The sequence below is a fragment of the Haemaphysalis longicornis genome, unplaced genomic scaffold (genome assembly GCF_048455015.1).
Source record: "Haemaphysalis longicornis isolate Haplotype H1 unplaced genomic scaffold, Haemaphysalis longicornis Haplotype H1 scaffold_8, whole genome shotgun sequence".
Classification (NCBI taxonomy): domain Eukaryota; kingdom Metazoa; phylum Arthropoda; class Arachnida; order Ixodida; family Ixodidae; genus Haemaphysalis; species Haemaphysalis longicornis.
In genome coordinates this window covers 96,870,285-96,886,608 of record NW_027526445.1, presented here as the reverse complement: position 1 = coordinate 96,886,608, position 16,324 = coordinate 96,870,285, and the positions used below count along the sequence as shown (strand labels likewise).

General features: G+C 48.0%; 1 protein-coding gene across 2 annotated transcripts in view; it reads right to left on the bottom strand.

The window, feature by feature from the left end:
• Positions 1-460: 460 nt before the first annotated feature.
• The window catches only part of LOC144149144 (uncharacterized), a 580,336-nt gene continuing 564,472 nt past the window's right edge, over positions 461-16,324 (bottom strand). Inside the window, exons 8-9 of one of the 2 annotated variants that reach the window (XM_077680685.1) lie at positions 5,555-5,678; positions 461-2,431 (exon numbers count right to left, since the gene is read on the bottom strand). In XM_077680685.1, coding sequence (XP_077536811.1) covers positions 2,425-2,431; positions 5,555-5,678 — 131 coding nt within the window. In that variant the 3' untranslated portion in view covers positions 461-2,424. Of the gene's footprint in view, positions 2,432-5,554; positions 5,679-10,976; positions 11,691-16,324 lie in introns of those variants that run through there. The other variant, XM_077680684.1, reaches the window with a different exon arrangement.

Below are 16,324 nucleotides of genomic sequence, written 5' to 3'. Positions count from 1 at the left end.
AGTTTTAAAAATGAAATATTCTTTTGTTATGATTTTTTTTCTTTCCTGACATTCATGCAGACCTAATAGAGAGGGAATCTCTGGTCTATTTTGAAAGTAAGAGGCGCATCTAACTTCGCTCCAATCTGTTTAGTTTGTATAGGTAATAGTAATTTTCGCACTCTGACACACATAAGGCGCGAGTAAAGATCGCCAAGCGATCCAAATTATCCCGGACAAAAAAAAAAAGCGCCTCGGTGTATAATCGACACATTAAAGGTCAAATTTGGATTGCTTTCCACTGCCCTGAGTCACCGACGCACTCACGCTGAAAGTTCAGTCGACTACTTAAAAACGAATCAGTAAAAAAACGTTACACAAAGAGGAGGAATAAGGCACAATAGCAGTCACTGGTACAAGCACACTGACTGTTCCTGTGCCATGTTTCTGCTCTTTGCGTGGCGTTTTTTCGCTGTTTTTTTTTAGCAGTCCTGAACCAACAGACCCAGACTTCCACATTACTTTAGTTGACTACGATCTTCTCCCGAAAGCGTGAGGCTCCGGTTACTCCAAATACGAAACAATGCGATTTCGAACCTCTAGCTACGTAACTCTTGACACAAATCCACTTGTCATCTTTTCATCACGTTACGCAACGCACGACGCATATGCTTATTGAGCCAAGGCACAGGACTACAAACACCGCAAAGCTGCATAGACAGCGGGCCTATTATTATACACGTGTGTAGAGCCGGTGGTGTGTTGTACTCTATCAGATACAGGGGACGCCTATACCCGTTTACATTCTACAGCCGGAGGGCGCAGCCGTGTGCACCAGTGGTCGAAAACGCCGAGCTCTCGCTATACAAACTGCGCGGGTGATAGCGATGCGTACAAGAGGCGCATGCAGTCTCTGGCTCTGGCTACGAATGGCTATTCCAAAAGTTAAACCAAAGAGGGTAAAGAAAAGGAAGGCAGCGAAGACGGACGTTCGGAGTTACGCATGAGAATCGACGGCGTCATATACATATATATGAGATTCGTAGTCACGCACGGCCGCGGTCTGCAGTGAAAAGAGTGAAAAGGGAAGAAGACGACTAACATATAGGACGTGCGCAAACCGCCTGTGCCGCTCGCTGTCGTGTTTTATAGGAACCTGTCATGCCCACGCGGCACTGTCTGGACCAGAAGATGCGGTACACCGAAACGTTGCCGATGGTTTTGTGCATGCGCAGTGCCGCCTTTCTATTCCGTTCGGCTGGTGCGTGAAAAACCAGACTCGTCAGGCGAAAACAAGCAAACAAAAACGACGCTCTGTTGACTCCAGCGAGGAGGACGTTGTCGTAGCCTCTGGAACGCATCCACTAAAATTATGAACACATATCATTACAGGACTGCCCGTTTTCGATTTAACCGAAGTGCAAATTCTCTAACACGGAGCGACAGGTGCTGCTGAAGAAGGCTTGATAAAAATTCAGAGAGACGCGAAAGTTCATGCAGACAACAAACTCCGCTTTCATGATGTTCTGCATAAGCAGAAGCACAACAAATTTTGAGTTACGGAGGTCTACTTCCTGAGTGCATGGGCAGCCCCCGCTAACTCCTTTTCCCTATTTTCTTTCAAGCAAAAACAGTGATGGTTATAAGTAAAACAACAATTAACAGCGATAATAACAATAATAATATTAATAATAATAATCTCCGATTATCAGGCGGAGGCTAGGGCAACGGTCCGCAAAGGCAAGTTTATTTATGGCACAGTGGAGCAGTTTGTGCCTGCGAAGGACACCGCCGCCGTCAAATTACCTGATCGCTTTCCCCGCAGCGTTCAGTTCAAACGACGATGGGAGAACACTAGGCCTCGCCTGACATATGGTCGTCTAAGGTGGCTTCGTTATTCCTCCACTACGATTACACTATTCGCCGTACCGCAAAAGTACAATGTGTGGCATCAGCTCACGAACTCGTCCATCATTGCTGTAAGTACCATTATTCGTATTGAAGACGACGCGCTCGCTCTGTACGTTCGTCCTCTCTTACCAGCCAAAAAACGTCTGTGCCGCATGTGTGCTGTGGCGTGCGCACGGCGCATGCGCGGGGACAATGAAACTTGCGCGCCATCTCGTGTTGAACGACACGCAGACGCAGGTAGACATTACAGCAAGTGGGGTTAGCTCGAGCAAGCGACACTTGCAAAGCAGTTCGACGACAGTTGAGCTATCGCAAGCGAAGTATCACAATACCGAGTATACAATCACTTTGGTTCTAAGGAAGCATTGTGTGTCGTTTACACGGGAGTCCAACCCGGGATCCCAAATCCAGCCCGGTGGGCCGGCGTGGGGGTCAAATCTGCCTTCGCACTGGCTCGCAATGCAGTGGCGGCGCTGACGAGGCTTAGTTGTGGTTGTGGTAGTGCAGCGACGACATCTCAGATGGGCCCATGGTTCAGACCCTGCACGAGAGTCGAGCGGTATTGTTAGCGCATGCGTAAGCAGCTTTCATGTATAGTACTGCATACTGGAACGCTGCACGCCCGTAATGAGTAGTGTTTACAAGCAGGGAGTGTAGTTTCGTAATAGTAATTGTTATTATTACGTAGAACCGTCTCACTGATCACTTGCACCGCATTATTTTCAGCTACAATACCAGGTACAGCACTTAGGGGAGGTGGTGTGTGAATCTTCGGGTAATTCAGTAAACAGAAACGCAAATCTCTGCTCAAAGATGCATATGAATGATGGGCTTTTGCATAATAAAGATGAAAGGCTCAAAGACACGGTCTTTCATATCTCATTATATTTCGTCATATTCGTCATGTCATTATTCGTCATATCCTCATTATATTTCAACGAAAAACGATGCTGCCACCTCTGCGTGGGTCGTGATTAAAAAGGCGGAATTTAAGCTCGTTCTTTTTTTCACCAATATTTAACAAAGTTACGTCGACAGCACAAACTGGGCTGTCAGTATGCGTGGACGACGCAAAAGACATGACATGCTTAAACAGAAACCGGAAGTTGGGCTATTGTCGACTAAATTTATAAGTAGGCGGCCCATCGCCTGCGTAGCACTCGGCCGTGGGTTTGGTTTCCACATCGGGCTATATATATGAGGCTATTGCTCAGGAGATTATATGGCTAGAATTCGGCTACTCGGGGCCGAACAGAACACCCACTATAGTTTAGATTGCACCGCCGGCCTTATTCTCGTGGTCTTCGAAAAAATGACCAGACTTAAAGGCCAACTGCACCCAAAATTTTGCCCTCTTTAAAACCTTATTTTTGTATATGGTGCCTAAAAAGACCGCAAGATACAAAATATGACAGCTTAAATACGCGTATCTACGGCGAAACCAACCATCGAAAATTGGCGATTTAAAACCGAAATTCACAGGACGACGGCCATTACGGCCAGGCTGAAGTGACGTTGCAGCCTGGCAAGCCGGCGTCAGAGAGAGCCGCCCGCCAGGAGCAAACCTGCGCGCAACGCTTCGCCTTCGCAGCAGACCTAGGAGAAGCGCGCCCGCGGAGCCAGCTCGACGACCGGTACTCCTAATTGGCGGGAAAAAAAAAAAACAAAAAAAACAACGCACCCGGCCGGGCGCATTGCACTACCGCTCCATGGCTGTTTGCATAATCCATCGGCAGGTGCACTGTCGCCTGCTGCGGAGCTATTTTAAGCGCTTCTAACTACACTCGGTTACAACTCAAGAACGGCACCACCTCATGTAGTGTATCACTCCGCCAAAGCGCCGGACCCGTGACGTCAGTGCGCGCGCGTTTTGAAAGGGGTTCGCTATGAATGCGTGATATCGTTTGCCTTGTCTCACGCAGTTTGTTTGTCGTCACTGGAGTCGTTTATAAGCATATTAAGTCCGAAAAATCACAGGAACGGCTCACGCCATGTTCAAGATATTCCCAGTAACGCCCTACTTGCGCCGCGCGGAGAAACATCCGGTTACGGTGATAAGGCACAGCGGCAACTTCTGGTGCCGTTCTTAAGTTGCCACCGAGTATAATGAACGACGCATTTCACGGAGCTACCAGTGATGTCCCAGTTGGTTTTGTGGTACGTACTGTAGTTTAATTTGGTCGAGGGGGAATTTGAGTGCAGTTAACCTTTAACTGTAGGCACAAAACTGAAATCCGTCACGTTGTTAACTCAGAGATGGCGCCACGTCTCCAGTCGCTCATTGAATTATTGTTGATCTTACATGAATATATCTAGAAATTAGCGCTGTGTAAATGTGAGCCACAATTAGTCGATATTTCAAGCCCAGAGCCTATTTTTTACTAGGGTTTGTTTTTGCCGGCTCCAGCCAATCACACCTTTCATGCTTACGATGTCACAAGTAAGGTGCGGCAAAATAGCCGCAAAATCGCCGCACTTTCGTTGGCTTTCCTTGTTTGCGTTGAAATTGGCAAGAGTGTTAATACAACAAGGAAATACTCCGATTGAAGCAAACGTGTACCTTGTTTTCACGGTGCGTTTAGACTGCGCCCATTCGCTGAAACGATTACGTTCAGCTGACACGCGACCTCCCGTGCAAAACCTTCGACGCTTTTAGTAAAACGCGCAGGTCGACTTTCAACTGAGTCGCTGCAACATTTTGCCGTAAAATGGATTTTAATGTTTTAATACACATTGACTGATTGGAAGCTCCCTATTTCACGTAGACATTTAGTTCTAGTTATAATCTTCCTGCCGAGTAATATAACCGACTATTACGCGCACACTCGAGCGTCTATACTTACGGTGCGTGCTCTTTTTTATGCCGAACCTTGTGTAAGCTGGTGCAAACGTTTCCGCGACACAGTTAATTTACTATCCTGCCTCACTGACGGGTGCTTCGTGTTCAAGTACTGGTCTTTCGCCCTCTCAGGAGTTACCGAAATAAATGCTTGGTCACCATTCATGCTGGTAATCATTTAATTAAGCGGATAATGAGAGTGCCTCGATATCTTTTTGTTTGATGGCAGCATCGCGCGGCTAATGTCTTGAGGAGCTTTTTGTTGCAACTTTTAGAGTGCCAAAGAATAAATGAAGTACATTTTTTACGTATTACCTAATGACGTACGCATGTTGTGCCCACCCTTCATGATTGCTTGCTTAGATATCAGCCGAAAAGAACAAACAAACACGTACGCACGCAAGAAAACAAATTTTGGATGCTCGCCTAATGGTATCTACAGGACATTCGGTGCGGAGAGCTAGACAAATAATTGTCAGACTTGTAGTTTCGCAACGTTTTACACCGGCCACACGATTGGGCCAATAGGCAAAATCGGAAAAGCTTTCTCTATTCCGTTATGTATTGATAACGCTCAACGTTGCCATCAGACTGGTCCGTCGGCCGTAACGTGGGACTACGCGCCTGGTAAGCCTATAGCCAGTCCAGACGAACGAATCACATCACGGCATGGACGGAGTGTTCTTTCTATTCGCCCTCACCTGGTTTAGAGAGAGTGGGAGAGATACAGACATCGACACTGAAAGACGCACACCACAGAGAAAAAGAAGTATGTTCTTCCTTCGTTATGGGTGTATACTTCCGTGAAACGAGTGGCACCCTCACATGATGCTGAAGGTCGTCGGAGGCCCGCACCTGCTGTCCATGGCCATATTGGAGCGCACTTCGATGGGGCTCCCCGTGATTATATCCGGTGGCATGGGTGACAGTGGCGTGTTCACCGATGGAGCTGCGGGCAGAAAAAGGAAGGGTAAATGGAGGACGATGTCAGGGACAAGAAATCTATTTTCCGCTCCGCGCCGCGCTTCTTCCGCGTGGGGCCGTTGTCTTAATGTAATGCATCCAAAACTCGGCTAGTTGGAAAACATGCTTAGCGTAATGAACCGCTGAAAGTAGACAGTTGGGTTGGGCTGCCTTATTTGGAACCGTGCCAGCGTGCTGGGAAGAGTCGTGTCGGTGAGGGCAGTCCCACCGTGTCTTTTCCTTGAATCTGTTGTTTATTTACGCTGCCTCTGCATCCGAATGTCGGAATCCGCATGGATTAATATCGCGCCAACGTTTCTACAGGAGTTAAGGGACCGTAACAACACGTGTGAGTGAGTCTCAGGTTTGAGACATGTGCGAGCACGGCGGGTTCCGTGTTATTTAAACATGTAGTGTGCGCGCCGGAGTGGTTGATTGGCTAAGGCGTTGTGCTGCTTTGCACAGAGGTGCCAGTCTAATCCCCGCGGCTGTGGCGGCTGTTTTTCTTGTGGGCTAACCAGCAAAACCCACGTGTCTGTGGTTCTAGCGGTAGTGTTAAAGATCTCTTGCATGTCTAAGTTAGTCCTTAGCGTGTGGAAAAGTCAAATCGCGTCAAGGTACTTTTTAACCAGTTAACTTTTCCATATATTGAGCTCCGTTAGTGTATGGCTGCCACGTAGGCCTTGCAATGTGTCGCATCCATTTCTACGGTAAACAATTCAGCATCCCGACACTTTCCCCGGTATTCTGAGCCTTTCCTTTAGTCGAGCCTCTAGTGGAGGCGATCCTTGAAATCAATTTCCATAGGCATAAGCATTGCGGAATCCTCCCCTCAGCCGAGTGTAGGGAGCAATGGGAGTGGAGGAAGAACTCAGAATACGGCCCTTTGTCGTATTACCATCAGGCGTGGTATTTGTAACAAACCCGGACACCACCCCACTCTTCCACCCTGTGATCAGTGGTTGGGCTGCCCGACCAGCCCGGCCCCTGGGATCCAGTAAGACTTGGTGACAAAGGCACGGACACACAGCCGCAGCCAGAATATCCTCGACAACGGTTGTCGTGCGCCGGGCGCGTGCCCTAACATCTGCCCCTAAGCTAAATACAGATTTATCAATCAGGGGGTTCCTGTCAGTCGTGTGTGGTTTTAATCCACAAGATCATTCTAGCGGCGGTATCATAAGCTTAAGAAATACTTAACAAAAAATAGTGAACGCAAGTGAAATATCTCTAAGATTAGCAAAAATGGCAAGGAGTTCACCTTTAAGCGTTTACTATTCGTTACAACGTTAGTTAAGGCAGATCGTTGCCCCATCGCTTGGTAAGCCAGGGATAGACGTTTCCCTGCAGCTTCTTAATGACAGTCGCTTAATAACGACCTTCTTAATGACAGTCGCTTGGCGGAGTGCAGATTGTGCATCACGATGCCTTCGACCGCCGCTCAAGTTATTTCCAAGTAGCTGCAATACGTATCGCGTCCACTGGGCTATCTCGAGAAGTCGCCTGTGTAAACACTCTAATGTTAAGCTATGCAGCCGAAAATAAAATTTCGGCGAATGCCTATGCGGAGCATGCTAGTCGACTCAAAAGTTCGGTCGGCGCTATGGCTTCATGCGACGCAAGCTTGCATGGCAATGGTCTAATTAGTGTCACATGATGGCGGCGATGGGAGCAGTCATAGTTGATTTTACCCAACCGGTCGAACCGCTTCCGCTCACTGACTAGCCAGAGTCACTGTAATTATTATTAATGACTTTGGCTAGTCAGTGAGCGGAAGCGGTTTGTCCGGTTGGGTAAAATCAAGACAGACTGATTCGTTTGCAGTGGCGAAACGACCCCAGCGAGGATTGGTGTACTGGATGGGAGCAGTCTGTCTTGATTTTTACCCAACCGGCCAAACCGCTTCCGCCCACTGTCTAGCCAGAGTCATTTTAATAATGACGGTGACTCTTGCTAGTCAGTGAGCGGAAGCAGTTGGACCGGTTGGGTAAAATCAACTATGACTGCTCCCATCGCCACCATTATGCGACCGCTGCTCGCTTGACTTCCCGCACTGCGCAGTGCCACAACGTAGATAACTTGTATGAGTCAAATTTTATATAAGTGAATGTGCCTCGCCCAGTTTCCTGTGTTGGCAACATGGATTAAGTACTGGAGTGCGATGTGGTGACGCCGAACTACGGGACTGCCTTACGTTGCAGGCTCCGGAAGCTGCCAAGAGTGGGACTTCACATGGCGTACTCATCCATTCCAGCGGTGGAATGACAGGTATATACCTGTGCAGAGGCTTTTAAATGCAGAGCATTTCAGTAACTCACGATGTCACCCGCGTTGTCCCGTCGTAGCGTCCTTGTCCGCACCCCTCCCCCTACACTATATAAAAGAAAATCAGGTTTCGATCCCTCGACCCTGCGGGCGGAACGCAATGTGCATGGTGCTCTACCGACTGCGCCACAAAGCCGACACAGAACGGGACGCTATGAACGCGCCTTATATCGTTGACTCATTCAAATTACTGCTGACGAGAGAGCGCTCGTCAGCAGTTGCCACAAGTGCAACTACATTAACGTAACGCAAACTACTTAACGTCGTGCGCCCCCGGAAATGCTCTGCATTTGATCGTGCCCCTCGCGAGGGGGATGTTTATACAGGAACTCCTACTTCTAGCGGACTCCTGGCGCCCTCTTTCTGCCATTGTAGAGACTATGAGGCGGTCTTCGAAGGGCGCCAAATTTGAATTCTACAAAATCGATTTTTAAGGTCCGCAGCGCTACATCCGCGCTGGAATTTTAAATGCAGAGCATTTCAGTAACTCACGATGTCACCCGCGTTCACGTCCGTAGTCCGCACCGTCGTTGTCCCTACTATATAAAAAAAATACTATCCGGCGCCCGGTTTCGATCCCTCGACCCTGCGGGCGGAACGCAATGTACATGGTGCTCTACCCACTGCGCCACAAAGCCGACACAGAATGGGACGCTACGAACGCGCCTTATATCGTTGACTCATTCAAATTACTGCTGACGAGCGTTCTCTCGTCAGCAGTTGCCACAAGTGCAACAACATTAACGTAACGCAAACTAGTTAACGTCGTGCGCCCCCGGAAATGCTCTGCATTTGATCGTGCCCCACGTAAGGGGTATGTTTCACTGCGTCTTCTCTCGGTCGCGGGACCCTTGGCACCATCTGGCGGAGGCACGGCACAACTCGTAGCACTTTGAAAAGATGCGGCGCCAGCCAGCTGTGTGTGTGCGTGCCGCACTTGTACAAATGGCGAGGGCATTGGCTGTCCACAGAGCAAAGCATTCGTGCAAATAAGCCGTTGCAGTCAGTCAGTCAGTCAGTCAGTCAGTCAGTCAGTCAGTCAGTCATTTGTATGAAGGTTTTTTTTAACGCGACTTTCCGGCTTCCATGGCTGCGCACATTTTAAAAAGTACGAGTGGCTGAAAGCCGTCGGCAAAGCTATTCCCTGTTAAGTGCACGGGGCATATTAGGCTGTTCCCTAGTTTGGGAGTCTTACCTTGCCAGGTGGGAGATATCATCCCGGACACCTCTGAGGCTACGCTAGACAGGTGCAACCTTAGTTGAAAGGCTCTCCGGAACACAAACAGCACTTCCACACCAGAACAGGATATGGATAAAAGTTTGATTGTTCGATGGTGGAATAAGGCCACAGCCCTCACCGTTATAGAACAACCTAACGTTTTGCCCTCCGTCCCCAGCAGCTGCGGAGCACCCGGCCCCGGTGGTGGTCAGGCCAGCGATACAGCAGAGCTTGCCAAGAATCTCTCTAAATCACGACAGGCCGCCTCCGGAACTTCTACCTGGCAACGTTCAACCAGCGAGCTATGGCTAGCAAGGGCAGCTAAGCTGTGCTGTTGGGGTATCTCTCAGGCATTAGGAGGAATATCATAGGATTAAGCGAGGTAGAGCAACCCGTGAAGAGCTTATGGGTAGAACAGCGGCCATATATATTCATGCATTCGAGGACACCAATACGGGAGGAAGCGGGTTGGATTGTTGATTCCCAGAGAGATAGCATGGAATGCGGATAAATTCTACCGCAAGAGCGAACGAGTTCTGTGGTTTTTAGATTAGATAAACATAAGGTACAGGTCAAACGCCACACATGCCTACCAACGATGCTATGCACCAGACTCTGGCTACGATGATCTAGCTACGACAACCGCATAAAAATTATCCTGGATTTCTAACAACCAGGATAACAGGTTCAATTTAGGAAAATTAACTCAGCACAATCACATCAATCAGGCAATATATAAACTCGCGAAGTATAACCAACCACTTTAGATGTGATTTAAAAATTGAGAAAAAAACATCCAATTCGGTACTCGCCACTGAAGTACCGGGAACGCTCAGCGACCAGGAAATTGAGACTTATATAAGGTCCTTGGAGGAATTATGCAAGGGACGCACAGGCAAAATTTTCTTCCACAAATCAAGCGTAAAGTGCCCTGTTAGGAAAGGCGTGGGACAAAAAGGCAGTCCCCCTGCAAAATAGCTTGCTGAACGAATAATATTTCAGTCATTTTTTAAGTTTGCGGAAAAGAATGTCTTCTTCAGTGAGTCTGGGTAATAACTCGAAAAAATGCTTCTTGAGACATCTTGGTGGTATAGTTAAGGTAAATACAATTAAATCGAAAGCAATATTAAAACGCAATGCATGAAGCGTTGTCTTAAGCCTACGTGGTGAAATGCTCTTTGAAGTGGAAAAGTATAATTACGTTGGGAATGTTGTCAGGGCGGAACCCAATGACGAGAAAGAAATCTGACGTAAAACTTGTATTGAGGGGGGCGCATTCTGCAGGACCTTCCCAATAACGAGCATTAGTGTACCTCTGTCATAGAAGTCGACGGCATCCCACCAACGCGTGCCGCCGGTGATGACATATGGGAAAGAAACTTGCCGTAAGCACCCAGAAAGAAAACTTAGCGCAGCCCAACGAGCTATGGAAAGTAGGATGATAAAGTAGCGCTTACAGACAGGAAATGAGCGTCTTAGATGAAGAAACAGACTCGATCAGGTGGGCAGTGGAGCCCATATCTCAAAGTAGGGGAAGAAGTGGCATGTAATGGGATGAAGTGACAACTGTGACACGGCAGGGTAATAGAGTGGCTACCGATAGACGTGACAAGAAGTACGGGAGGCCCACTAACTTGAACGAGGGGTAAAATAAGAAAGCCGAGGGAGGGGGGGGGGGCATATTTGGCAGGAGCAGCTGGAGGTTCATCGCAGAGCTTAGTCTTGCAGTAAGGTACATAGGTTAATAATGACGATGACTGGCTTAGAACGCAACCTAGTCTAAGCCATAGACTAAAGCACGAGGAAGCGTCGTTTCTGAAAGGGTGTGTATAGACGGTCGTTCCGAAGCGCCTTGTTTCGTACTACAACGGCTTTCCCGTGTACCATCGGTAGCGTTTCCCTTCCAACTATCGCTGTAACACACCACCTTGCATTCGTAGCTTTTTTAAATCTCTCATTACGCTGGAATGGCAACACATGAAGCTTCGCTACCAGGCTGATTTCAGTAAGGAGTACCTTTTTGTTGCCTGAAGGAACGAGGAAGAAAGAACATTCTGTTGCAGGAACGATGACACTCGCCTTGTGAATAGCAGTGGTATCGGATGACCGCTTCGCGGTGGGAGGTAGGTGGCCCTCCATCTGTCTAAGGGGCGCACCCCGACTCCTTTATTACAAGGGAGAGGGAGACTATAACCGACAAAGTTCGGTTTCTAGCTAGGAACACTTTCTCCGGAAGAGGCACTTGATTTAGAACCCTCGTGTCACTACAGGGGCGTCACAGGGAGTCTAGAGCGTAGTCTGCGTAACTTCTGCTGCCGAACGAACTGGTCGACGTGGTCCATGATGACGAGGAACTGCGGGATCGTCGTGACGACTTGAGATGCTTTCCTCGGGTCTCTGGCAAGCGTCCCCAAGAAAGTTTCGTGGGCACGGACTTGCTACTGCCATCCAGATCTGAGTATGTTTGCGCATTCGCACGCCAAGGTTCACTGATCAGGTGTAACAACTGCAAGAACTTCTTACACATTAACGTGGTGCGTCCAGAATGGACGCCTAACGAAAACTAGTACTCATACGAAAATTAGCACTGATCCAAATGCGTCTTGAACTGCATTCACGTTCACGCTTTCTCAGTTGATTCGTACTGAACGAATGGTTGAAGGAGGTAACAACAGCTCTACTCCTTTTTTATGATAGAGAATATAAAATAAGCTTGGGTAAACTACAGCGCTCAGAGATAAAAAAATAAATCTTAGTATCGAAGGTGCAAACTGCAGGCAACTGAGGGTCATTTGTCCTTCCGGACACCAACGAGCACTACAGAAAACTAAGCTTTTAGTTTTTCCTTAAACAGTGAGGTTAGAAGTAGCATGAGTTGAACTGTGTATACGCAATGCAGCCACGTTTAAAAATTCGACCAGCCTCTGGCGATAAAAAAAAAACTGCGTCTATAACGGGAAGTGCTTCCTCATAATCTGGAGGTATACAGGCGGAAGCACTCGGAACGCATTACAGATGTGAACCCTTTACGAAAGCTGTCACCCTGGATATAAAAGAATCAGAAAAGAGGTACGGCATAGTCAGGCCTGTATAGTCTCCAAGTACCTTCGACGCCGGCCACCACCTATGCACGCGGGTTTGGCCGGCATGTGAGGCGACATAATTAGGGGGTCGATGGGCAGTTATTTAACGTGTCCACTGCACGCGCTTAAAGCACACAGTCGCACGCAATAGTGCGTGCGCAATGGCAACTGTAGTATCCGCTCGCGGAACTACCTTCCATGTCAACATAGCCAACGTGTCGCCAGCTGGGCCATTTTGATGTCGTCCAAAGTCCAGACACACCGACATGCATTTGCACTTACTCCATAGCCTCCTTCTCTACCAATCGTGTTGTGCCTAAGTGCTTGCGTGCTGCTACTTCTCGTCGCAGATATTTTTTACTCCGAATTGCAGCGCCAGCGAATGGCACCCGTGCATTGCACGCATTTCCGAAGAGGGCTAAACCAAAGTCAACCTAGACTACTTTGGCCCTTGCTCATAAATTAAATATGAAAACTGAAGTGGTCGCACGAGTGCTGTGCTAGTGCGCTGTCCGCAAACGGAATAAGCTGCAGACGGAAAACTAGCTTCAATATGGCTTCCGTAAACAATTAGGGCGCGAATAGGCCTACCATGTCGGACACTAAGAGTCAAAGTTTAAATTTCATCGCGGAGCACGCAAACGATCCTAGCTCCGAGGGAGGCTAAGAAACACTTGTTATGGAAATAAAGTACCTGTCCCACATTCAAATTTTGAGTGTGCGCCCTCAGCTACCAAGCATCAAAACAATACAAACTGAAGTACAATGCAACAAACTCGCATAAAGAAGTGGTCCGGTACAAATAAAGGCTTCGCTCGCCGTACTGTGCCTTCCTGTTTACTTGCTCGTTCGCTTCCTTTCTCGCTGGCTCGGTCCGTTAGCAGTTTTATTGTGGGATTTTACACACCCTACGACTTCCCCGAAGAGAGGTTGTTATTTTGAATTCGTTTAAGGGATTACTGCGTTTATAATGATATCTGCATTGTTTATTGAGGATAGTAACAAGGACTACTCGATGGAGAACGAACTGTGTTCTCAACTTCTGAATTCTATATATTCTCAGCAGAAAGCTTGGCCGTGTGCCCTATAACATATAATTGTGTATTTTCTGTTGTCCATTGGTTGACATAGCGGAACGTGCGCGTTGGAGTTTTTTCTGTCTCGCTTCGATTATAACTGTGTTCTGGTTGCATTCTTCTGAGGCGTTTTATTCCGACTGCTTTGCTGTACAATCCGCGGAACTTGCAATTCTTTTCTTTGCAATTGGTGAAAAACCAAACCTTTGTCAGTCGTGATCCGCGGATGGATTCGTTCTGTAGATTACTCCAAAACCCGTTACAAGGTAAAAATTCATCTCATTCCCTGCAGGCACCGTATGTCAGACGGCATGAAAAAGGTTGCGCAAAGACGTGGTGGCAAAGTGGTCGTGAACGGGCCAGCCGTTGTCAAAGGTTTGCACGATGACGTCTAAGACGAAGGCCCCGCTATGCGCAAAAAAGCGTGTGGCCGAGTACACTGACTGCACAAAAAAATGTCGATTAAAAAAGTAATTCTGAGCTGCACTAGAGTTTGCATCGGTCAGAGAAGTCCCGGCTTTAACCACAGCGCGTGAACGCAATTGGGCAGTAAAACAATGCCAGTAGCCGCGAGTACGAACACCAAAACTTGAAAGGGAACTGCGCATTGTTAGATTAAACCAGATTTTCGCCTAGGGACAAAAATAGGCTGGAGGGAGAAATTGTTGAAGCGTATGTTGTCAAGAAAGCGTGTGAGAAGTGCATCAGCAAACCTTCTATTGCTCTTTCATTGACAGAGAGACTGAATTCCTGGAAAGGGGATTAGAGTGTCACTGTTGACATCATGTGCGTTAGGGATGTTAGAAAATACGTTTTTCACACATTGAGTTCCGTTGTAAGTGTTGCCTTGTCTGTTGTGCTTGTTTCTCTCCCCTCCCCCCCCCCTTGTTGTAGCATTTTAATGCTTCTTGTAAGTTGTTACAAACCCTAAAAATGCTGGTGCCAGTTATTCTAGAGAGGTGTTTCAACCTTGTAACTAATTTCCTTGTCTAAAGGCGCCGCTTACTCCACGCGAGCATTTGGCCAGAGACTGGAAAATATATGACAAGGATACAGGCGTATATTTCGGCCTTCTGTGGGCACCTACGCTGCCGGCCTCGTACACGACGTCGTTGAAAAGGTCAGTATAGTTCTTTCTCTCTCTTAAGCTGGGTCAGAAATGAGGGTGGCCGACGCCGGTTTCAGAAGCCGTTCCCGGTTGCTGAAATTTTAACAGAAAGCTATGGCTGCTGTCTTTCGCTGCCTCCAAACTGAGCTCCGCATGTGAAAAAAAAAAAAAAAGAATGAAGGAAGCTCGCACTAAGGAGTAAGACGTGAAGGTAGCAAACCATCACGACGGTTTAAAGGGACACTGAAGTGATTTGTAAACAATGCGGGATTACGAGCGCAAACTGTAGTCCGGAGTCCCTGGGCCCTGTTTCGACCACTCTGTGCGCGTTTACGCGAATTTATTTAGTAGAAAAATCAATTCGAAAATGCTGTCCTCCTCTCTATACGCTCGCCCATTTTCTGTGGCGTTTTCGTGTGACGTCAGCAGGAGAGGAGCTGACAATTGGCTGCGCTACTGCACGGCTCGCCGACCTTCCGCGACCGAGTCAGTCGGCCCACCGTTTAGTCCGCCGGCCGCCAACGGGTCGTCGCAATTCGCTCGATCAGTTGAAACTAAGCCACAACACGTTTGGGAATGGAAGAATGCGCCTTTATTTACTTCGTTAGTTTGTACACTGTATCTAGCTCCAAGTCAAGGTCTCTTCACACCAGCGCTGCACAAGCGCACATGCGACGCTTCGCTGACTGGTACGCCAGTAGGAAAATATAAGGCCTCTTGAAGGGGGAGAAGAGTGAGCGAAGTCAATATAGGTACTAAGGAAATAAAATCAACTGATATTTTTACCGTACAGCGTAAAGCTAGGGTGCGGGAAGCACTTTTTTGCGCTGGGCGAACAAGCAGAGCGGTCAGCAGCACGACTACGCATCTGCGAACGCTTTCCCGTCTACGAAATGCAATTGCTAGACGTGAGCTATTGTAGAAACTCGGGGGACACTTACTGCACGAGCGCAATACAACAAATAGTCACCTAAGCTGCTTGAAATACTAAAACTAAATAAAAGTGTGAACTGGTTATACATTATATACCTTATCTTTTCCGTCGCCGCAAGCGGCCCCCTGTGGCCTAGTTGTCTGGGGTGCTAGGTATGTCACCGCAAGTGTTTTGCCAGTCACAAGTTCGAATCGCCGCGGGTACATGCCTTTTTTTTTCTATGAGTTAACTTTTTTGTTTTTCGCCGATGTTTTCTATACTGCGTTCACCTTTGTTTGGGCCGCAACGTTCATTGCTCCACAAACTAGTCCACAGAACTCGCGCAGGCTGGCACTGCCGCGCTAGCGAGTTCTCGTTGGCGTGCTGTTGCCATAAGCACCGACTGCTTGCGGGCAGTGGGCACAGGCCAGAATCAACAGACCCTTGGCCTGGTGGGAGCACGCTTTTTACGATACAGGCATGAGCGAGGCAAGCTCCAAATATGGGGGAAAAGCGCATGCATTTGAGCGTCTGTGGGGACGCGGAGGGCGTTCATGCACTGCGTAGGCCTCAGATAGTGAATGCTACGATTCCAAGCCGTCCTGGGAGGCTTATCTTATGCATCTTACAGCCGAGAACATGGCAGAAGCGCGGTACTACGATAACTGGGATATTGAGAATGCCCATCCAACGACGCCATCGAATGTCAAACATGTTGTTTTACAGACCGAAACCGAAACCGAAACTTGTTTGATTGCTAACCTTGGGCATCGTCCAATCACGGCGCCCCCTCCTCCCAACGTCACAGCTTAGTTTGTGCGACCGCCGCAAACCGCGCATGGTAGTTTTTCTTCTTTCGCGCTTTGTAAAATAATTACCGATTTGTCAACCGGATAAACGATGAAAAG